This window comes from Crocuta crocuta, unplaced genomic scaffold (genome assembly GCF_008692635.1).
Source record: "Crocuta crocuta isolate KB4526 unplaced genomic scaffold, BGI_CrCroc_1.0 scaffold72, whole genome shotgun sequence".
In the NCBI taxonomy this organism is placed as follows: domain Eukaryota; kingdom Metazoa; phylum Chordata; class Mammalia; order Carnivora; family Hyaenidae; genus Crocuta; species Crocuta crocuta.
In genome coordinates this window covers 8,722,939-8,745,896 of record NW_027529427.1, presented here as the reverse complement: position 1 = coordinate 8,745,896, position 22,958 = coordinate 8,722,939, and the positions used below count along the sequence as shown (strand labels likewise).

At 45.6% G+C, this 22,958-nt stretch overlaps 1 protein-coding gene across 12 annotated transcripts in view; it reads right to left on the bottom strand.

Annotated features, from left to right (window-relative positions):
• Positions 1-22,958, bottom strand: part of CACNA1C (calcium voltage-gated channel subunit alpha1 C) — a 654,628-nt gene that overhangs the window by 75,414 nt on the left and 556,256 nt on the right. For 5 of the 12 annotated variants that reach the window (XM_077759249.1, XM_077759242.1, XM_077759244.1 and 2 more), the window contains exons 19-29: positions 19,419-19,551; positions 16,742-16,871; positions 15,477-15,536; positions 10,442-10,548; positions 8,180-8,267; positions 7,312-7,419; positions 6,446-6,498; positions 5,972-6,118; positions 4,395-4,596; positions 2,670-2,828; positions 1,942-2,052 (exon numbers count right to left, since the gene is read on the bottom strand). In XM_077759249.1, the coding sequence (XP_077615375.1) occupies positions 1,942-2,052; positions 2,670-2,828; positions 4,395-4,596; positions 5,972-6,118; positions 6,446-6,498; positions 7,312-7,419; positions 8,180-8,267; positions 10,442-10,548; positions 15,477-15,536; positions 16,742-16,871; positions 19,419-19,551 (1,298 nt within the window). Of the gene's footprint in view, positions 1-1,941; positions 2,053-2,669; positions 2,829-4,394; positions 4,597-5,971; positions 6,119-6,445; positions 6,499-7,311; positions 7,420-8,179; positions 8,268-10,441; positions 10,549-15,275; positions 15,336-15,476; positions 15,537-16,741; positions 16,872-19,418; positions 19,552-22,958 lie in introns of all 12 variants that reach the window. The other 7 variants (XM_077759252.1, XM_077759246.1, XM_077759250.1 and 4 more) reach the window with 2 other exon arrangements.

Genomic DNA, 22,958 nt, shown 5'->3' with positions numbered 1-22,958 from the left:
ATGACTCAAGGCTTTGAAATATTTAAACCATATGTCTCATGAAACTAGGTGAAAACGATGCCAGTTTCCCTACTAGAGGCTGTCATCTGAGACTGCAGCTCAACTTGGCAATGATCTTGCATTCCCAGCCTCACTGGTCACGTTGCTGTGGGCTGTGAACCTGTCAGTACTGCTGAGCCACGTGGTTTGGAATAGGACCATAGGTAAGCAGAGGTACTGTGGACCTCATGGAAGGTGGCCAGGGACATTTAGGGGTCTTCTCTAGGTCAGGACAATATTTATGTTCCTGAATAGGACTGGGCTTGGAAGGGAAGTGAAAAGAGTATATCTGCTGCCCTGGAGGAGGTAGGAAACACCATTATTTTCACCAAATGACATTTATTAGGAGTCTTATTCTCTGAAAATTAGCCAAGATCCCCAAACATTCTTTGAGAGAAGGAATCAGTATTGCAAGATTATTCTCTGTGTTATCTTGGAAGTCAAGTCTCTCAAAGGTTGTTTCCCTCTTTCTGAAAAGTGCTCAGCAGAGCACCTGACATGGAAGATGCTTGCTTGTCACAGTGGAAATAACATCAACTATAAAGTCAGAGGCACCAGATTCTATTCCCAGTTCTACCACTTAATAATGGTGTAATTAATCTTACACTTAATTGCTCTGAGCTTCACTTCCTTCTTCCCTAAAATGAGGATGCTAACACCTTTCTTATGAGGGTGTTTTGAGGATTATGTGCAATGAGGTATGTGTAGCACATGGTAGGTTATTCAGAAATGTTAGCTGAATTTTAATTCAAAGAAGATGACATCTTGTTAAATGAATACAGATCTAATAGCCAAGGAGCATCCCCTACACCCTGCTCCAATTAATCCCAAGACAAGTAAAAATTTGAATAAAAATGGAATATGTGGACAAGGACTTTTCCTTTTTGTCTCTTTTTGATGTGTTGTATCTGTAAAAACTAGTACAGGAGCGTGGGAGAAGGCTCAAAAACCTGGAGAGGTTTCCTCAAGTCTGGAGCCATATGATTCTCTTAGAACCACCTCTTTCCTTCTTATTGCTCTCCAAAAGGGGTTGTGGTAGCCAGGGGAGCCACTGAGTTGCTGCTATACCCTCTGTCAGGAGCACCTGCCCATGTTGTGAATCCCAGGCCAGTGGATGCCAGTGATTCTGACCTGTCTTCAGGGGTGGAAGATGGTGGGTGCAAGTCAGTTTACTCCTCCATTATCCAGGAGAAGGGAGTGGGGCTGTTTAGGGAGGGCAGAGAGGATCCAAGGTGACAGGAAATCCAACCTTCCCTACCCTGCCTCATTCAGCCAATGGTTCTAATATTTCTTCCAGCCTTTTTTCCTAGAAGTTGCTTATAATGTCTGCTTATCAGACATCTGCCCTTCCTGTACTGGAAAGTGCAAGGGAACAATAATGTAGCCTCTGAGGAGGGGAACAGGAAGTCCCCATAGGGAGGAATGCTGAACCCTGAGCAAAGGAAACCTGGGCTGAGCTTGGTGCAGCTGATGAAATGAGAGAAGAGTCGAACAGCGGTCTGAGTGAATCTGGGGGGCTGGTGGTGAAGAGGTTTGGTTTGCCAGTTGGTAGGCATAGCTTCTTCTAGATTATGTGCTGGAGAATGAGGGTGGAGACAGGGTGGGAAAGGGGAGAAGAAGGACCATCATCTGCCTCCTTGGAAGAAGAGGCTTAGCTCAAGGAGGAATCTGTTTCCTCCTTACCCCCCAGCCATGGACTAGAGCAGACTCTATCTCAAGTTGTTGTTCTGGTCCAACTCCTGGTAGGTTTAGGAGTTGCAACATTTGTCTTCCAAGAACATGGGGTCTTTCACTGATTAGTTTTGCCCCTCACTCTCCTTCTTTCAATACTGGTACTGTTTACTCCCCTTCTTCTCTGTCCCTCTCGTGCCTGTAGACCAGACATCTTTTTAAGAGGCCTACCTTGGGTTTGAAGGCAATGAGCTTCAGAATCATCTCCACAGTGAAGAGGCCGGTGAAGAGCATGTTGAGGATGTTCATGGCGATTTTGAATAGGCAGCTCTGGCCATAGTGCTGAGGGGAAGGGAAAGACTGTAAAAATGAGGTGGGAACATCCTTTCTCTTCACCATCCTCCTCTCAACAGAGATCTTCCTTGAACCAAAACCTGGAAGGCCATTCACATCTCCTTGGGCAGTAAGGTGGACTCAGGAAATCTTGCAAATTCTCCCCTTCTCTGCTAGCTCTGAAAACACATTTTGGCAGAGTTCTATGATCCTGCTTTGATTGGTTATGACAACTTTATGGAGACTTGTGGTTCAAGAGAACTTAAACACAAGTTGATTTCCCTGAAGACAGGTGGATATAGAATCAACCTTTACACCCATGCCTCACTGACAATAATGAACTCTTCAAGCTCCCCTTCTGTTCTCCATTTCCTTCACTCTAAATGTTTTCTTAACTCAAGCTCCTATGGATTCTTTCAGAAGGCGCCAGAAAGAAGCTCATCCTTGAAAGGGACACTTATCTTTCTCCATCTGGGGAAAAGGACAGTTCTGTTCTTTCTGACTCCCTTGGCCAATATGAAGGGGACAGGCTGAAGACAGCCAGGCAGCTCTTCTACACTTCATATCCTCTCCTAATATTCTTCCTCTTGCAGGCATCATGGATCCAGGGCCCCCCTTGAACTGACCTGCATGGCCAAGCAGATGGTGTTGAGCAGGATGAGGACGAACATCAGGTATTCAAAGTAGGTGGAGTTGACCACATACCACACTTTGTACTGGTGCTGGTTCTTGGGGATGTACCTCCGCAGGGGCCGGGCCTTGAGGGCATATTCCACACACTGTCGCTGGGAGGGAGGCAGCAGGAGGGGTGGGGTGGGAATGGAGAGAAGGGGTTAGTAACCTGGATGATGTGTGTGGGGATGGCAGAGGAGAGTGGGATGTGGATGAAACTATACACCTTGGGAGTCAGAGAAATAATCTACTGCTCTGGCTCATTTACAGGTTTGAGATATTATTTGGACTCTTAAAAATTTTTTTCTGTAACTCCTTTAATGAAGGAAAGCATTGTCTCTAGTCAGTCTCTCTACCAAGACTTAGTCAAGGAGTTTGTGTCTCATTACTTGGTAATGCCTGGTATGCTGCCAACACTTAGTTGGCATTTGATAAATACTGAATGACAGTTTATCTTCCCATTGGTTATTTCTTATGCCACAGACGCTCCTTGGGGCACTTCTCAACTTTGTCTCCTATCCTAAGTCAATCTTCCTTATTTACCCATGTCCACAAGATCAGAAGACATAGTCCGTGGTTAGGGGAGAAGATCTTAGGCTAACTACATTCCTGAGACTCCAGAACAGATTTGGTTCATTTCTATGCACTGTGCCCAGATTCCTATGTCAGGAACTGGGGAGTTAGTCCAGCCTCTTCACTTACTCTCAGCCTTCACACCCAATCTCTAAGCCAATTTTATTTCCCCCACCTCCACTATCATTAACGTGATAGTAGATGAGGGTCTAATCATCTTTCATCTATACTTTCTAATTGGCCCCTTCTTTTCGGTCTTACTTCCAAACCAAAGGCCATATAGCAGCCAGAATGACAGGTCTAAACCCAAGATGTTGACATCAAAGTCCATGAGGAGTCCAGATGGCCTAATTGGTGTAGAGCTGAGTGTCTTGTGCTATGTGCCTTCCCATACGAGACCTTAAGTCACTCACACACAGGGATATAACTCTTCCTTACTCTCCCCATTGAGGAGTCTAGCTAGGGAACTGACCTCAGTCACAACATGCTGCAGCCCACTGTAACAGCTTCATTCCTCACTGATGGAGTTGCCAGCTTTCTCAGTGGCCAACAGAATACCTTACAGTTCTGGCATTACCATATTATTCCTACTGAAGCTTCTTTTCTTGTCCCCATCTCATGCACAGGCCTCTGTGTTTTACTTAAATCTTTTAAGAGTGGTTTTCTAAAGCCCTTCTCTTCCCCACCCCCCAAACCCTCACTGCCTCATTGCTCTAGTTTCTTTCTTCATTATCGATGTGCCAATCCATGTGGGCACTTTCTAACTTATCAACTTCTAAGAGATAGGGTGTGAGGTTTTTTCCCACAGCATGTATCATAGAGTCTCCTTAAGTATGTGCTTAACAAATATTTGTTGCCTGAATGCATTTGTCAGATTCAGGATTTGCAGTGATTTGCATTTCTTTTGTCTGGGCCCTTCCAGAAGACTGACAGCCCTAGTCCCTCCTTGAGGAGCAGACAGATGATCTTAGTATCTGCACAGATCTCTCTCCTGACCACAGCCTCTCTTCTGGGCGGGCCACAGGCTGACAACAGCTGTCATTTCTCCTGTAGTCCTATTCTCCACCCAGCCCTGCCCCCTGTTTCTCTCCTTCCTAGGAAGCTACCTGGTTCTTGTCCAGCTCACAGTTCTTGTATTCCTGCTCCCCCTGCTCCTGGAAGGTGACGATGACGAAACCCACGAAGATGTTCATCATGAAGAAGGCAATGATGATGATGTAGATGATGAAAAAGATGGAGATCTCCACACGGTAGTTGTAGATGGGGCCCTTGTCTTCTGTGTGGGAGTCGATGGAGCGGTACAGCAGCCTGCAAGAGGAGACAGGCCCCACAGAGGGGACCGGAGAAGCAGTGTCACCTCTGTGGAATGACAGCACCACTGCTCCTAAGGATTCTCAGGATCAGGGGTGCTGGAAACAGCTCTAGGCTGGGAGTCAGAAGATCTGGGTTCAAGTTCCAGCTCTGCCACTTACTGGGGTGGGACCGTGGGCAAATCACTTAACCTCTTTGAGCCTCAGATTCTTCATCTGTAAAATGGAGACAATAATTCCTGACTTTCCTACCTGGCAGAGTAGTTGATATAATGTATACAAGGGTGTTTTGAAACTGTCAAGAATTTGTAAAATGAGTCATGGACATTGCTTTCAAATACTGGAAACATTAGTAAATTTTGAAACAGCTTTGCAAACTGGCATAGGCTAAGAGGATGTTACCGTGAACATAAAATAAATCTGAGAGCAAATATCCATTTAGATAAAAATATTAGATAAAAATGACCCAAGCTTATTCAGATCATCAACAATGGTTTGGGTTTACAGTCAGGTAGTTTACATGTGTATGCCATTCATTTGGGCCCAGACTACATGCCCATTAAGGTTGCTTCTCTTCATGGACAGGGAATATTTCCTCTCTTTCCCTTGTTACACTGCACAGTATGTGGTTATTCTCTAGGTATCATCTATATTTTACCATATATTGATGGTGACTCTCATCTAAGATCCATGTGCTGTTACTGACTTAGAAATATTTAGAATTTTCTTCCTTTTAGATGATAATTTCCCTGGAGTACACTGGGTGCGGAGGATGGGGAAGCAGGTGTCTATACAAAGATATATGGAACACCTGATGCACAAGCTGCCTGGTAGAGGTGATACAGTGTAAAAGGTCAACCAGGCTGGTGTAGGCATGATCTCTACAGAGGAATTTGGACCCAGGCTTCCATCCCTTTCTTACTTTTCACTGTAATTATAAACAAGGCTTTTTCTAAGGAGACTGAGGTAGAGTCTAAAGCAGATACCTCTGCCACCTCTACCCACATTGAATACATGTTGGGATCAGTAATCTTGAATCCTGTGGTGATCTAAGGGCTCATACCTAGAGAAACTCACCCCATTCCTAGATGCCATGAGAGTAATGACAAAGACCCCTATCATTGTGGCTCACTCTGAGGTAAGGAAGGGGAGCTAAAAGAAGATCATTTTTGTTTGGAATTTCTGAAATGTTGACATCTTCTAGAAAAAGAATAGTCTATGTTTCAGCAGTGACCATGGTATGCAAACTCCCATAGTTTGGGAAGGACACAGGTAAGCATGACCTCTGGAAAGGAGTGTGGGACAATAATAAACCTTGGGGAATGGCTTGGCCTCTAATATCAGGGTGCACAGGCTGTGATTTGCATACTCACTCTGGCCACCCCTCAAAGGTGGAGACGGTAAAGAGGGCCATCATGGCCGCCAGAACATTGTCAAAGTCAAACTTGCTGTTCTCCCAGCTGCGGGGCTGGATGATGGGGTGGTCAACTTCCCCATCCTTGTATGTGATGTAGTTACCCCTGAGAAAGAAGGAAGAGTTAATTCTTGGGTTTCTCACCTCCCTTCACACCTGACCTATCAATGACTCCTGGCTTGCTGGGTAGGATGAGACTGGCTAGGGTTAAACCTCATTTAAGCACTAGCCATTGGGAAGAACGTTAGTGACCAGACCTTTTAAGAACAGATACTCTTATACGTCATGTCAACAGTATCACATTACCCAAGGGTAAAAGTCCAGCTGTCAGTGCTATCTGAGAAAGAATGGTCTGTCCTTCCTCTCAGGCCAAGTCACCAACCTCCCAGAGTTAACTAGCCTTGGTGCTGGCTGCCCTCTAGCTTGTACTTACTTGCACTCCGCCTCGGTCTGTTTGGAACTATCTGAACAGGTATAGAGCTTTCCCTGGAAGGCAGAAGAACAAAGTGATTGGAGATGTTCATTAATCAATGAATCAGTCAAGAAATGATTAATGATTATGTCTATAGCCCAGCACTGTGCTAGGAACTTGGGACAAAAAGTGCAAGGAGAGCAGAATCTAACAGGGAAGACATGAGTCACACATACTAAGCAGTCAGTGAATAAAGATGCTCAGTGCTGCAAGTACCACTGACATTTTTTAAAAATGGGGGGAATTCCACTCCATGAGAACTGGACTCTTTTGGCTGGCTTAAGGAAGGTGAAAGTGGAACAGGTCTCAGAGGGACAAATTAGACAGAAGGAAATCAGGCAGAGAGGGCAGGGGGAAGAACGGTTCAGAAATTAAAGGATTAAGGCAGAAAGAGCAAAGAAAGAGCCAGCTTCATTGTAGCCAGGGGGTGCCTTGTCAGGAAGCAAAGAACCTGGATGGATGTGGCGTTCTGAAAGCTAGCTGGAGAAGGGTGGATTTGATGCTGTCGATAATAGGGGACAGCTGTGGGGGTTTAAGCAGGTGACTTGCACAAGGCTTCAGAGGATAAAAGTCCCTCTCCCGTTCTTGCTAGAAGGAAGGGCAAGGATCAGAAGGGCAGGTTGTGCTGCAAGGCCAAGGGGTCCTTGGCCTGGTGGAGAGTCCTCCTTCCTGGTGGGGGAAGCTGAGGGGAGGGTGTTTGGAGGTTCCTCATCCCAAGTCTGACCCAGGCTGCTGTCATCTTTTGGGTGTATCTGCCAGCAATCTTTCTCAGGCATGCTGACAAGAGGGGAAGGAGGAAGTAGCACAGATCAGAGCTGGGCTGTTACCTTGAAAAGCTGGACCCCAATGCAGGCGAACATGAACTGGAGCAGCGTGGTGACAATCACGATGTTCCCTATGGTCCGGATGGCGACAAACACGCACTGGACCACGTGCTGTGGTGGGAAGGGAAGACAGGGGGGCAGGTTTCAGGAAGTGCCTGCAGACTGAGCTTTCTTTAGCCAAGGCATGAGCCTCTCAGAGGGAGAGGCATGGGCAACCCCTTTGCCACCAGAGGGAATATAATGACTCAAAGAGGCAAAGCATCTTCCCAGGTTCACACAGTGATGGGATCCAATGGACTCAAAGTCCCTTGTTGGGCTCTAGGTGACAATAGGGATAAAAGCCCTGTTAGCTTCCCATTTTATAGGTATAAGAATATGGGTTCCTCATCTGCATGTGGGGGCTCTGGGTTTGTGTGTGTGTCTCCTTTATGCAAAAGTTTTGCTTAGAAGTTCTGATTTTGTTTTCTCTTTTAAGTTTATTTAGTTTGAGAGACAGAGAGAGAGAAAGAGAGAGTCCTAAGCAGGCTCCAAATAGCTTGGCACGGAGCCTGATGGGGGGGCTTGAATTCATGAACTGTGAGATCATGATCTGAGCCAAAACCGAGTCAGACACTTAACTGACTGAGCCACCCAGGTGCCCCTAAAAGTTCTGATTTTGAATGGCTGCCTATCCTTGTTCTCTTCACCTTGAAGTGGGACTGGAGGTGCAGACAGGAGAGTCCAGGCCCCAGCACAGCAGCCATTTGCTCCAGCCATTTCCCCTCCCTCCAGCCCCCACCCCACCCCCCTGCCTCACTTAACTTCCCCCAGTCCACAGCTGGGTTGATGCTTGCTCTGCTGATGGCTCCCCACTTAGGCCCATCCTTCTCACCTTTAGCCCCTTGGCCCTGTTGATGGCCCTCAGGGGCCTGAGGACTCGCAGAACTCTCAAGATCTTCACCACATTGATTGCACTGGACCTGGGAGAGAGAAACAGGGCAGGGGAGTAAGCTTTTGTTGTGGTGGAGCAGGAAATAATGTGGTGAGGGGGTGTCCTGACAGGCTAACTCCAGGCAAACATGAGAAAGTGTAAAGTCTGTTTTGGGGACTTTCTCATCCTGGGACCATTCTCTACTCCCATCTCCCACCCTACAAGAGTCTTGAATTTGCCTGTGGCCCTGAGACTTCCTGGTGGTGTGTAAATAATATGAAAAGCAATTTACCATAAGTCATTAGCAATATAATGTGCTACTCAGAGAAGCTTTAGTAAAGAAAAGAGAAACCCCAGCTCTGTCACTTAACAGCCAATTCACAGAGGATAAATTCCCTAATTTTTTCATCTGTACAGTGGACCTCATAAATTGTTGCAGGGATTAAATGAGGAAGCAGTATCTGCACCATTTGCAGTATGCATGGCCCATATTATGAACTGAATAAATAGTAGCTTTTATTATTATGTCTGATGAAGACATCACTGAACTTGAAGAAATGCTACACAGATGGTGGAGCTTCAGGCCTTGTTGGCTGGAGGTGACAGGCTTGGGAGGAGATATTCTGGTGTTGATCTCCAGGTAGTTGCCCATTACACACATATATAAAACCCACTGATTCATAACACACTCAGGACTTGAAGGAATGGATTCTACACAAAAGGTGCCACATGCCTGAATGCTAGGGCTGGCCAGAATTTCTGGGAGCCTCAGGCTTTTGCTGTTTCCCAGTGGAAATGAGGCACTAGGGTGCAGTTCTCCCCACAAGTCCCTTAGCAGGAAGCCTGCATGGTTTCTGGAGTTATTCATCCATCCAGGTGGGCTCTATCTCAACCCTCACACACTACCCATCTGATTGAGATATCCTCGCAAGCTTTCAGAGAGACTTGTACTCATCTTGGGACCTAACAAAATGTATGACACATCAGCATGAGGTCAGGATAATGTGCTCAGGAGGGAGCTGGTAGAAAGATTTGATTTCTCTGGTTCATGGCTCTTTTATTCCAAAGGATTCAAAGGGCATTCCTAGTTATACCAGTATCTCAGGGAGGGAGTCTGTTTGCACTGAATGGCAATGGAAGGGATTTTAAGGTCAATGGGGAAAGCACAGACTAAAAGCGGAGTGGTTCTTGGTTCAAGGTTAAGCAGCAGTTTAGTGGTAGTGCTGGGATTAGAATCTAGACCTGTAGGTTCCCAGGCAGACAGCTGGGATAATATAACTGATGATCACAGAGAGGGTCTCACTCGTTGCTCCTATGTCCACTCTTTCTAGGCTTACCATGAAAACACCCTTGGGAAAGAACACCCAGGACCCCTTTCCTCCACCATTGGTATGACCTTGGGCATATCTCTTGTCCTGAACCTCAATCTTCCTATCTATAAAATGGTGGTAGCAGTCTGCCCTGCCTGCAGCTTTTTTTGTGAGGACCATAGAAGACTGTGCATGTGAAAGGGCTTTCAAGTTGAAGGCAGGCTTAATGTTACCAGCATATAAAACTTGGGAGAAACTAGTAATTGGATCCTTTCAAACCTGAGCAAATCGACAACCTTGGTTGTATGGTGGACTCACCTGGAGAGCTTTTAAAACTCCTAAAGCCCAGGCTTGTACCCCAGACCAATTAAATAAAAACTGGGGCAGAGGGATCTAGGCAAATGTCTTTCCTGAAACTAGTCAGGTGATTCCACTATTTAGCCAAGACTGAGAATCTGTAATTCCTCTCTTTCTCTGTCCTCTACCCTCTTCTTCTCATAGGTACTTTGACTGGAGAGAGAAAGGGAGGAAAGATGGATTAGAAAATCAGGGCTGGTCATGGCAATGGAGGGCCCTTGTTGCTGAGGGTAGACAATGGCACTGGGCACATAGTGGAGGAGACAGGAAGGCCCTGGAGGTATTCTTCTCATTATAACTGGGCCTGGCCCTGCCTGTCATGCCAAGATCCAGATATTTTAAACATATTCTGGCTGGATGGACATGCCACCAAATGTCACACCATTGAGGACGTGGACAAAAAGCCATCATGCTGTAGAAGTCAGGATCCCCACCCTGTTCCTGTCATGGTCACACTGGTAGCCATGCAGAAATGCCCTCCAGAGTCTTGGTCTCCCTCTATGACACTCATTTCTAGTTGTGCACCCCCATCTTGGGCTGAGGGAGTCCTACTCACTGGATGCCAAAGGAGATGAGGGACACGCTGACCACCAGCAGGTCCAAGATGTTGAAGTAGTTCCGGCAGAAAGAGCCCTTGTGTAGAAAAGCCCCATAAGCAGTCATCTACAGGGAGGCACAGAGAAACAGAGCATGAGTGGTCCCTGCCCAAGCCTCAGAGACCCCCTCATGCCTCCCTCTCCTCCCACAGCATCCTTTGGGCAGGGCAAGCTGAACAGCAGTGAAGAGGACTGGGGGCAGGCAGGGTTGCAGAAAGAGAGGCAGGGCCAAGGACAGCATTCTGCAACCATTTATATAACCACAAAAACAATTCTCAACTCAGGATGGTTAAGTGGCTCCTTCCACTTACTAGACCACACTAGACTCTGTATTTGAAGCCTTTTCAGACGGGGCCCTGCCATCCACCTCTCATTTTCCACTGTTCCTTATCACAGGTCCCTGGCCCTGGCCGTGAGGAGCCCTTTGCTGACACAGCCCAGACCAGATTTCCCTTTGTATGCAAACATCTCAACCTCCTCTCCAAATTCTATCAACCTCCAGGGCCAGTTTAAGATACTAGGCATCTGGGGAAAGGTGGGGCATGGTTAGTAGTGTGACCAACAGTCCTGACTTTCCCAGGATTCCTGTTTTGGTACTGAAAGTCCTGTGTCCCACTTGGGCAACTCCTCAGTCTTGGGTAAACCCAAATCTTGGTCATCCTAGTGCCCATGAGAAGTTCTACCAATACCTTTGGCAATTAGCATTCTTCTACTTCCTAACCTTAATTAGTGTTTATGATCTATGCCAAATATTGTAAACTCAATTCTATTACCTTTCCTTCAGACTGATGTTCTTCAATGTCTGAGCTGTTTGAACACACAGAGGGGCACTGTGGTACCACTGTTAGGAGCATAGGCTCTGGAGCCAGGCTGCCTGAGTTTGAATCCCAGCTCTATCATATTTTGTTTGTACAGCCTGGAGCAAGTTACTTAACTTCTTTGTATCTCTTTTTCCTCATCTGAGAAATGAGAGTAATGATAATATTTATCCTCCAGGATTATAGGCATCAAATGAGTAAAACACTTACTGTCATCATAGAGAACTAAACTTGAGGCCAGATAGATTGGATTTGAATTCTGGATTCTTCCTACGTAAGGATGTTTAGTTTCCTCATCTACAAAGTGGGCATACTATTCCTTGTCCTTGTGAGGCACACATAGAAAGGCAATGTGGAGGTCCTTTGAAGACTAAAATGGGAGCACATGGGATGGTGATTATTGTTACAGGACTTGGCTATTTTTACCTCTCTCTGAGCTCAGTATAAAGTAACTATAGATGCTCAACAAATAGCCTTTCCAATTCTTTTGACTTGAATTAAGAGCCAGTGGATTTCCAGGTTAAGGGTTGTGAAAGGCCATGGGCTGTGATGCATCAGCCAAAGGGAACAGTTTGGAGCCGGTGGCTGAGAGACTGAGAGCGACTCCCTGGTCATCTGGGGTCCAGTTTATCTCTTTGGAATCAGAGCGTGCCCAGGGCAACATGTCCGCAGAGCAATTCAAAAGCAAACACAGAGGGAGCTGGCAAAAATAGCTCTTGCAACCTAATTCTTTCCATTTATCTCTTCCTGCAGGGGGTCACAGGGGACTCAGGCACCTGTGTCCTGCAACAGTTTCTAGAAGTGGGTATATTATGTAAAAGGTTGCAGGGGAATATAGTTAGAGATTTCTCCTGAAGGCCTGCCATCTGGAGGGGCTTACTGTCTTGTCTCTCAGTGAAGATTTAGGAGGGGCTTGCTGTTCTGTCTCTGAGTGAAGATCTAGGACCCCAGGGACTAGACCTGGTTGGCTCCTTCAGTTCACTTAACCAAAGTGCCTCTGTACCTGCAGAAGGCCGAGCACCTTTCCTAGCCATTTGCTTTTAGTTTCAGAGAAGGCATTGAGTCTGATCCTGCCTCACTCTTGTTTTAGAAATTGTGAGGACATTACTGAGCACCAGAGAGCCCTCCACGGTCAGGTAAGAGCACTCCTTGAATAGGTGCACTAGTGGGGTTCACAGTGTCAATGTCTGTCCTCCGATTTTGGGGTCCTATTTGTCAGGGGACCTAGGATGAGGCCAGCACTCCAGAAAGTGTGTGTGTGTAAGGGGTGGGAGGCACATGCCCAGGCAGGGCCAGCTGAAGAGTGGCCACAGGAGAAAGGGTAACTGGACGCCAAAATATGGAGCATTTATTGAAAATTATCCTAGGCCTTTAAGACAACAGAAAAGACCAGGTTCAGGTACTCAGTGTAAAGTGTCCCTTTAAAACCTTGTTTTGCTGATGGCTACCCACTCAGTTCTTGCTTCCTAAAAGTTCCTAAGCCATTGCATAGGAAAAGCCTATTACTGGGGTATTTTCAGCCTCAGGGAAGAAAAAAGGTGGTCATGAGATTGCTGACTCTCTGAGCTGGAAACGCAAAAAGCCGCTCTGTCCAGTCACAGGCGTCCACCGTCTCCCCAGGCAGCTCTTCTAGTTACTAGATGTATCCTGTAACTTGTACTCACTGCTGTGCCCAGTTCACTTCCTCCCTTCTCTATATGTATTCAGGCCAACAGTCATGGTTCTATAAGCCTTTTCTTCTTAAGGCCAAATATCCCCAGGTCTTTCAACTGTTCTTGACACTAAATGCCTCTTGGATGATGAGACCATTGTTGTCTGTGCCATGGGAGGAAGCTGAGCCTTCAGGCAAGGCAGAGTGGCCCAGTGGAAGGAGGTGCAGGGAAGTGGGGTGGGGACTGAGCTTTGTATTTAGAAGCACACTGAGTATCAAAGGGAGTAAAAGAGGGAGAGGGTGAAGGGAGGGAAGGCTCTTGCCATGACAATGCTTGCAAAGAGATCTTTCACTTCTGTTCGCAAGGCAAACTTGAAGGATAATCGGCACCACTGAAATCCACAAGGGAAGCTCTGTGAAGGGGTCCTGAGAACTGGGCCTCAGAGCTTTTCTTATCCCAGGAAAGAGTTTTGGGTATTCATGTGCCCCCTGAGTCTGAAGTCCAGAACTCAGTCCACCATGGAAAGGGGTTTTACAGAGTGCATCTTAAGGCAGCCAGGCAGCTCTTGGCTCCCTTTCTCCACCCCCAGGGATCAGGGCCTGATCAGATCCACTGTCCTTGAGTAGAAGAGGAAACCTGAGGAACTCCCTTGGTCGCTTGAGCCAGGGACAGAAGCTGGAGATCTGGACAGCTCAGCCTTTGGGGATAAGGACACAGTGGAGGCACTCAAAACTGCCCCACTCAACTTGTATCTGGATGTGACAAAACTGTCATGTACATTAAAGGTCTGGGTCATGACTTAGAAGTTGCATCAGGAAAAGAAGGGTCCAGGGGCGCCTGGGTGGCTCAGTTGGTTGAGCATCTGACCTCAGCTCAGGTCATGATCTCATGGTCTGTGAGTTCAAGCCCTACGTCGGGCTTTGTGCTGACAGCTCAGAGCCTGGAGCCTGCTTCAGATTCTGTGTCTCCCTTTTTCTTTCTGCCCCTCCCCCATTCATGCTCTGTCTCTCTCGGTGTCTCAGAAATGAATAAATGTTAAAAACAATTATAAAAATAAAAGGAAAGGAAGGGTCTGCAGCCTGGATGTGGCACATGGTCAGATGTGGACAGCTGCTCACATCAGCCCCAGGGAGTGGGGAAAGGGAGCATTGACTCCTTGGGAGGAGGAGTCCCAGGTGAGTCTCCCAGGAAGAAAACACCAAGCTGAAGAATATGCTTTAGAGCCTACAACCCTCCTGTTTGGGGTAAATGAGAAGAAAGCAAATACTGAAATGTACTTTTCCTGGATCTTAGAACTAACATCCTGAGTCTCAGATGGAGTGGCTTGGCAATGCATTGTTTTAGAGGCTCAGAAATAAACTGGAAAAATTTTAAAAAAATAATAAAATAAATATAAATAATATATTAATTATAAATTAATAGAAGAAATAAAATAAAACTTAGAAAGCAATCTCTCTCATCTCAGTGCTTTCAGAGGTAGGCTCCACTGATGGGGTAGGTCTATAGCAGTTCTGCCATCAGGGGCCAGTAGCACCTGGGGCCACTAGCCACAGGCAAGGCCAGCTCCATGTGCTCTCAGGACTGGGGCTTGGGACCTGGTTCTTCTTTCAGCTCTTGGTTCTCACCCCCACTGTGTTTAGCTCTCCAGTACAATTCCCCCTCCTCCATGCTTAGGAAAAGGGGCATCGTAACAAGGCTTTTCAGCAGAAAACCAAGGATTCAGAAGTAATCTATAGTTGTCTGTTGAAAGCTCCCACTGGAAGACTGGCCCAAAATCTTGCATTAATTAGGCCCATGATTCCTATCACACCGGCCTATCTGCAGCCTGGCCCTGGTGCTTGTGACCAGTATGGAGGAAGATGTTGACCAGGGCTGTCCAAAGGGCATAGACAAAGTGATTTCCCACGCTCCATGAGCTTTTCCACTCTTGGAGTTTGTGCAGCATCTCTTCTGGGCAGGAGGAGGGAGGGGGAGTTCTAAGCAGGGGTCAGTCATCAGTGACCTGGAGGTGGAGTGTGTGGGTGCGGTGGGGCACACAGCACATGCTGGCACAGTGCCAGACCTGGTGACAAGACAGCATCAGTGTTGACACTGTGAGCCATATGTCTCCTCCAGGCTGAGAGAAGGCACAACAGTGGGAGTGGGGTTCTTCTAGCTTCTGAGCCTGAGCAAAGCGCATAGCACAAAGTGAGGGGTACTAATTAATCGAATTTCAGGCTTGAGAGTAAAAAAGAAAGAGTGGAAGAAACGAGAGAGAAAAGAGACAGGAAAACAGAGCAGAGATAGAGAAACAGACAGAGAGTGCATTGCTCAGATTGCATTACCTTAAGGATAATTTCTAATGTAAAGATACTAGTGAAGACATAATCTGCATTGCCTAGGATCTGAAAAATAAGCACAATTGGATTAGTGGCTCTGAGAGTGAACTCGACACCAACAGAAGCATGTGTGTTAGCGCCAGACAGCAGCAGAGAGCTAGTGGAGGCTCACAGAGGACAGGAAGGGGAGAGGCACTGGGGCTTTACCTTCAGAGCAATTTCAATGGTGAAAATGGTAGTGAAAACAATGTCAAAATAAAACAGAATCTGCAAAACAAAAAGAAACAGGGTGGGGATGGGGTAGGAAGGGAGAGAAGCAGGATGGAAGGAGAGGTCAGCGAACATTCACCAGAAAAGGAGTCACACTTCAGAACCACACTATATGTCACATGAGCTTTTCCATGTGGAGACAGATGGAAGCGAGTTAGAAGATGAGTAGCGTATACATAGCATTGGGTCCTGAAGTGGGGCTGGCCTCAGGCAGCTTAGTGGTGCCACAAGAAGTCCCCAGACATGTGAGGGGAGCTTCCAGGGTCCTGGGTTTGGGCAGCATTTGGCTGGATGCTTTTCTCATTAATCCAATTTACTTACAAACCCAAATCAGACAACTGGTATGCTTGTCAAAAGGACAGAGTAGTAAATTTTATTGCAGGAAAATGCAAAATACTTAACTCACTTTGGTGTGATTCAGTTGGCTTCTCATGTTGATGGAAATACTGGTGTTGTGTTCTTTGGGGCATAGGAGGGAGGATCCTCCAAGTGAGGACTGCCCAGACTGGGGGCAGGCTACATGGTTCATGCTCTATTATATATCAGGTGATGGATCAGAGCTAGGGCCAACTCATTTTGAAGAAAACTTTGGACCAAGCAGGCTGCAGGACCACCAAGTGGTTTGGCATGGGTATGGCTTTAGGTTGCTGGATTCTTCTTTTCATGTCCATCTGGTTGGGGTGTGACAAAGTTTTGAGGCTTCGAGATATAGCATTCTTACTCTAGTCCTTAATGTTGTTCACCAGAGCCTTGGGTAAGTCTCCAAATTTAGTTTTCTATTCGACAGAAGGTCACTGAAGCTCTCTTTTGTATAAGGTCAGCCTAATCTTTGGCAACTATTAGCCAGTGCTCCCCCTATCTGCTCAGTGATTAGGGCTGGTTAGAGTTTATTGGGAGCAAGGCAGGAAGTCAGAGGCTACTCTTTACTGAGTGTACAGGGAACCACATCTTTCAGGGAAACATCCATAGGACAATGAGAGTCCTGAACTTTGCCAATCAGGCCAGCCTGAGGCATTTGGGTACAGGTTCTTTTATTAGTTTATGATGGCTCCTACCAAAGCCCTAATCTCTTAAAGAAATGTTTATTGTGCATCTGATTATAATATTTGGAATTGGGCTCCTGATTGAGGTTGACAACAGAGCTGTGGGCCCAATCCCATCCTTGGGAGGAAGGGGTGCAGGGGACAAAAGGGAATGCGTACATGGTTCCTGAAGGAGGTGTGCTGGACAGGGTCCTCCGCTGCCAGGGAAATGCTGCTGAGCAGAATGAAGAAGAGGATCAAGTTGGTGAAGATCGTGTCATTGACAATGCGGTGGCACTGGAGGCGAAATCTGTGTGGGGAGAAGGAAAGAAGGACCGAAGTACGTCAGAAAGGCCAGGGAAGCATCTCCTGGGTGTCCGGAGCTCAACTCCTCTCAGCTTATGAAAGGTGCTTGTTAGTTTGGGAGTAGGCTCTTCAGCCTGAGGTCTTACTGCTGCAGGTAGTGACAATCACATCCCACTCCCCTCTGTGCCCCCAGTTTTAGGCACATCTGTATAGGACTTTGCAGGTATAAAGCACTGTCACAGGCAGTGAGCTTTTGACATTTTGGAGTGTGACATCTGAGACCTTCAGGAATCCCCAAATTTTCATATACTTCCGTGACATTAACAACTGACTTTTTGGGGGGACTTCCTTTTCCTCACCATTAAACAAACCATTTTATAAGATCTACTTCATATTTTTATATATAGGGACCAACAGATCCCACCCAGAGTCGATGCTGAAAGCCTGGCTAAGCCTACTCTCTGCCTAGGCAATATGCTTCTGTGTAATAGCTTCAAGGCATGCAATTCAATTCCACACTTCAGCACAATTATAAAGAACTACATTGGTGGACCCTTGGACACTCATTGGTAGTACCACAAAGGCTAAACCTTGAAAGTCAAGTGTGTCTTATATACTATCTCACCCTAACAGGTTAGGAAGGGGATATGGGTATTATTATCTTCATTTTATAGATAAAAAACACTGAAATCTGGGAAGGAGAGGCTGGTCCAGAAAGACAACTTGTAGAGTGTTGGGGGTTGTGGCGTTCAGGGCTTGAATCCAGGTTTTCAGAAATCTGCTCACACACTGTGGTGCTCTGAGAGACCCTAGTGCTGCAGAAGCAGCAAATCTTGGAAAGGGAAAACTCTATGAGGCAATTATGCTTCATTAGAATGAGGAGATCTGCAATGATTATCCCTTTCAAACAAATAAATCCACTGAGGCAGGGTCTGTGTGGTAGGCAGGCAGGAAGGGCAGAGTTGCCTGAGAACAGATGCTAGTAGTAGCACTGCTATTGGGAAACTGCATTTCAAGCCAGTCTTGAGGTAGGGCGCAGAAGCTTGGTACTTTCAGGCTGAGCCAACACTCTTAAGAAGAATCTGGAAGAAAGCTTCCCAATATTAATATAGGTCCACAAGAATCTGATGACTGAGGTCACAATCAAAGATCATTATGCACATAAGAGGATGAGCTGCTAAGATGAGAGATCAGAAGAAACAACAAATAAGTGATTTAGAACCCCCTCCCAAAGACTATGTATACTGGACATATCAGATAGAGAATGTAACAACTATTTTTGAAATACTTAACAGAATAAAGGACTTGATCACAAAGTTGATGAATCAACAGGCAAAGTATTAGATATAGACAGATGGTTCTGGAAAATTAAGCAGCAAATGGAACTGTTTGAAATGAAAAAAAAAGTTGATATAAAAACTGGTTTAAACAGTTTTAAAAGTTGAAGAGAGAATTAAGAAATTGGAAGGTATATATGAAAAAACTACCCTGAACACTAAAAGAGAGATAATGAGGGGAAAGATTTACAAGACACATTAAGAGGTAGGAGGACGGAATGAGAAGGTCTAACATATGTCTAATTGGAATGCCAGAAGGAAAGAACAGGCAGAGATTATGGCTGCAATTTTTCAAGAATTAGCAATTCTTATTCTAATTTTTAATGCTGTTTGAGAACTAGAGAAAAATATAAGTCAGTAACATTCCAAGCAGGATTAATGGCAAGAAATCCATATGTAGACACATGGTAGTAAATCTATACAATACCAAAGGCAACAGAAGATGTTCGAAGTAGCTAGATAAGGGGCAGATTACTTACAAAGGGATGATAGTAGAAAGAATACAGTATAATTATACCTTTGATATATTAAGAGAAAAATCCTGTCAACCTAAAATTGTATACACAGCAAAACTATATTTCAAGAACAAGAAATGAAAACAAGAACAAGAGATAAATAGGTCAAATGACTTTACCATAAAGAAACATGAGGGGCTTCTAAAGAATGTGCCTTAAGAAGAAAAAATGATTACAGAGGTGTGGACTGAGATGCATGAAAAAATGGTGAATGAGTAAAATGGGAAGTTGTATGTAAATCCAAGTATACATTGGTCTATATAATAAAATGACAATGATAATAATGTCTAACTTGTGAAGTTAAAAATAAAGGACAGGACTAAAATACTAATTAACAACATTAAGGTAGGAGGGTTGAGGGGAGTTAAAACAGTATAAGATCTTTCTATTTTGCAGGAGGAGGTATATGATACTGCTTAACTTCAGATTTTAAGTTAAATAGACTTAGTAAATTACCAAGGGTAATCACCAAAAGACTAGAAATAGAGTTTACATGTGTCAATAAATGGAGGGAAAAACAGACCCAGGTCTTCTGATTTGGAATCCAGGATACTTTTCCCTAAATCAGTGGTTGTTTGCACAAGTTGTGGGGGTTGGGGAGAGTCTCAGGCTCCATTTAGAGGTTGGAGGATGCTGGCATCTGGTGTGCTTGTAGCATGGAGAGAGTAGAGTCCCACGGTCCCCACCATTCTTGCACACCTGTTGTTGGGGCTGAAGATGAAAAACGCACTGGCTTCTGGCATGGGCACTGCCTTTTCCTTAAGGTGCAGCTCAGAGAGTGGTCGTGGGCGGGGGCCCACAGGCATCTCAGGCTCCTCATCATCATCTTCTCCTGTAAGAAAAAAAAGCACCATTCTAAATAACTCCACTAGTCTCACTAGGTTTTACCACTATGCTGCCTACTTCCAGATAGCTTCCTACCAACCAGAATCAAGACATCATTTGCATCTCTGAAAATGAAGGGTATCAATGGAGACACTCACTCTTCCTGTGAGCACTGCTGGAATCTTTGTTAGAGAGACTTTTCTGGCAGCACATGACAAAGGGGGTTGTAAGTAGGGTGGCTAGCTCATCCTGGTTTGCCAAGGACTGTCCTGGTGTTTAAATTGAAATTTCCACATCCCAGGAGGCTCCTCAGTCCCATGCAGATTGGGATGCTTGGTCATTCTAGTTGTAAGTACTAGGAAAGGTGATCTGGGAAGACTGGGGCATTGCCGGGTGTACTTCTCCATCTAGTACTTGTACTAGGCTGCAGGTAGCAGAATGGGTATGGCTTAGTTGACTTGTAATCAATCCCATCCTTGAAGGTTCTAGGAGTTTAAAATCAACACTCCCATTCCTGAAAAATACCAAAACTCATGTGCTGTAGGGATAATAGAGCAGTGATGCTGACCACAACAGGTACTTCATTCAAAAGTCTAGACGTTAACACCGGTTAGAGTAGCCCCCTTTTTCTCCTGGCCAGTGGCCACATTTACTATGGACCAAAGGTAAATGGTTTACTCCTTGGCTTACAAGGTCACTGCCCACAGAAGGAAACTATTACATATCCTGTTCTGGTCAAATGCACTTAAAAATGTTTAGAGAGAGAAGGGAATAAGAGCATGGGCTCTCTGGCCAGGCCTAGATCCAAATCTTGGCTCTGTTTCTTTCTGGCATTTAGTCTTTCTGGTCTTAGTTTCCCCATCTGTAAATGGGATAATAGTTATGCATACCTCAGAGTGGTGCCTACACATAGCAAGTGCTATATAAATGTTAGCTGTTGTTGTTACTATCTCTACCCACAGAGAAGACTCAGCCTGCAAGTAGTGCTTAGCATCTTTCTCAGTCTGATCTCTGCCTGCTGTTATTCCCTCACAAACTTTCCACTCACATCAAACTGTTTTCTGAAGGCTCACAATAGTGGGTTGAATAATGTCCCCCACAAATTCATGCCTACCTGGGACCTCAGAATGTGACCTTACTTTGGAAACAGTATCTTTGCAGATGTATAGTCATGATGAAGTCATACTGGAGTCAGGTGGGCCCTAAATCCAAGGTCTGTTGTCCTTATAAGGAGACACAGACACACATACACACACATACACACATGAAGACAGAGACAGAAACCAGAGGGATAAGGCTGGAAGCTAAGGAGCGCCAAGGACTGCTGGCTACCAGCAGAGACAGGGAAGAGGTGAGAAAGGGATTCTCTCCTGAGCCTTTAGAGGGAGGATGGCCCTGCCAATAGCTGATTTCAGATTTGCAGGCTCCAGAACCGGAGAGAATAAATGTTTGCTGGTTTAAGCCACCATGTTCATGGTAATTTGTTATGACAGCCCCAGGAAATGAATACACTTACTATGTGCTTTCTCCTTTCCTCATGCTGTCTCCTTATTTGAACTGCTCTCATCTACTGGTGCAAGGCCAGAAGGACTCCCAGGTCAGACAGCATCATTCACCTGGCTCTCCTGAATACCTGGGCTCTTGAGAATGACCTTCCTGTGATTCTAGCAACCCTGTCAGTCTCCTGCATTCACTTGGCACTGAGGACAAAATACCTTGAATGCCTGACTTCACACCTATCTGTTCCATCTCTTTATGTGCTGAAAACCCTGGAGAGAGACACTATGTTCAGCACATAGTAGCCCTTGTTTTTTGATGATGATTACACTTTCACACCAACATCTGCTTTATAAGGAAGGGGACATTACAAAAGAAGGTCAGGTGGAGACTAACTTGGTTGGAAAGATAGTTACAGGACATTTATCTTAGGGACCAGTCATGTCTCTGCATACTCTCTTCTGGTTAAAATGAAGCTAGGTGGTGCCAAGGAAAAAAAAAATGCCTGGCACAGAAAGTGGTTTTTATCAAGCAAGAAGCATTTAGGGACCCAACGCTTTTTGGGGGGACCAGCAGAATATAGGTATAAATCAGATTTTTATCCCCCTGGTGTAATTAGAGCTGACCAGCAAAGCAATTAATATTTTCACGAGGTGAAGCCTTTCTAACCAAACCTTGGTAAGTAAAAGAAAGGAAGAGTCTCCTTCTAAGGCAAAATAAGTCAAACAAGAGTTGGCCTGAATCACAATACTTATAAATGAAATTTAACTGAGAAGGATGTTAAATTCCTGCCAGGCTGTTTGTATTCTTTTCAGTTTTGCTCTAAATGACCCAACACTTTCTTATTCATGATAATTTGGTAACAGGTAATTTAATGCTTATTTTAATAATTTGTGATTATAGAAAAACATATTTACTAGCTTTGTGGTTTTTCAAGTTCCTGGTGAAGAGTTTTGCATGCTCTTTCATCTGCAATAGGCTGCCTCACAGTTTGTGAAGCTCTACCCTGATTTCCATTCCTGGGGAGAAGCCAGTTAGTCAGTCCATTTAGACACATACCAGCTAAGTGACAGGCATAGTGCTTAAGAGGAAACTACTTCTGAAGGACAAACCCAAATCTGTAGAGGGACAAATCTGACAGGTGTGATGCTTTGCATGCATGTATTATGTGTAAGGAGAGAGATTGGCAGGGTAGGAAAAGTCGGGTAAATTTCATTTTTGGGGTTGGCAACTGAACAGCCTAGACTCCCGATCCCAGATGCCAGGGGGATCTCCATAGGGACCCCATAGGGATCTCCATTTTCCCATCCTCACTCTGGGGGTTTGGAGAAGTGTGGTTGGTAAGGTGCTGCCACACTTTGGGGTTGCCACTGCTTTCCAGATGGCTGGGTCCAGTGCTCAAGAGTAAAACCACTTGGGGCTGGATGTCCCACTCTTGGTCCCTGGTGATTCTTATCCTCTTCCCATTTGACACTCGTTTTCACTTCTGTGATTTTGCTCGTGGCTGATTCAAATAAAAATATTACTTCTAACACCTAGTGCCTACGGCGTACTGAACACAAAGCTGTGGTTCTTGCCTTTGAGGAACTTACAGTTTTTAGTGCGGCCCCAGAGTTCACTGGCGTGATTGGTGCCTCAAGGTGAGCTGTGTGGGTGGCGTACTGAGACAGAGGCCTGAGGATGCCCCTGTTGCTGCACTGGGCATCTTCTCTGCTGGCTCAGCTCCAAAACGTCATCTCCTTCCACTGCTCACTCTCTCTCCCTGACTTCTAGGCCACTAGCAAGTCCTGCAAAGTGTACCCCACGTCCCCCCACTTCTCTGTGTCTGTAGCAGCACTGCCCTGGAGTCAGCAGCCACCACCTCTCACCAGGACCACTGCTAACGTCCTCTCTGCCTCCAGTTCTCCTCCTGACCAT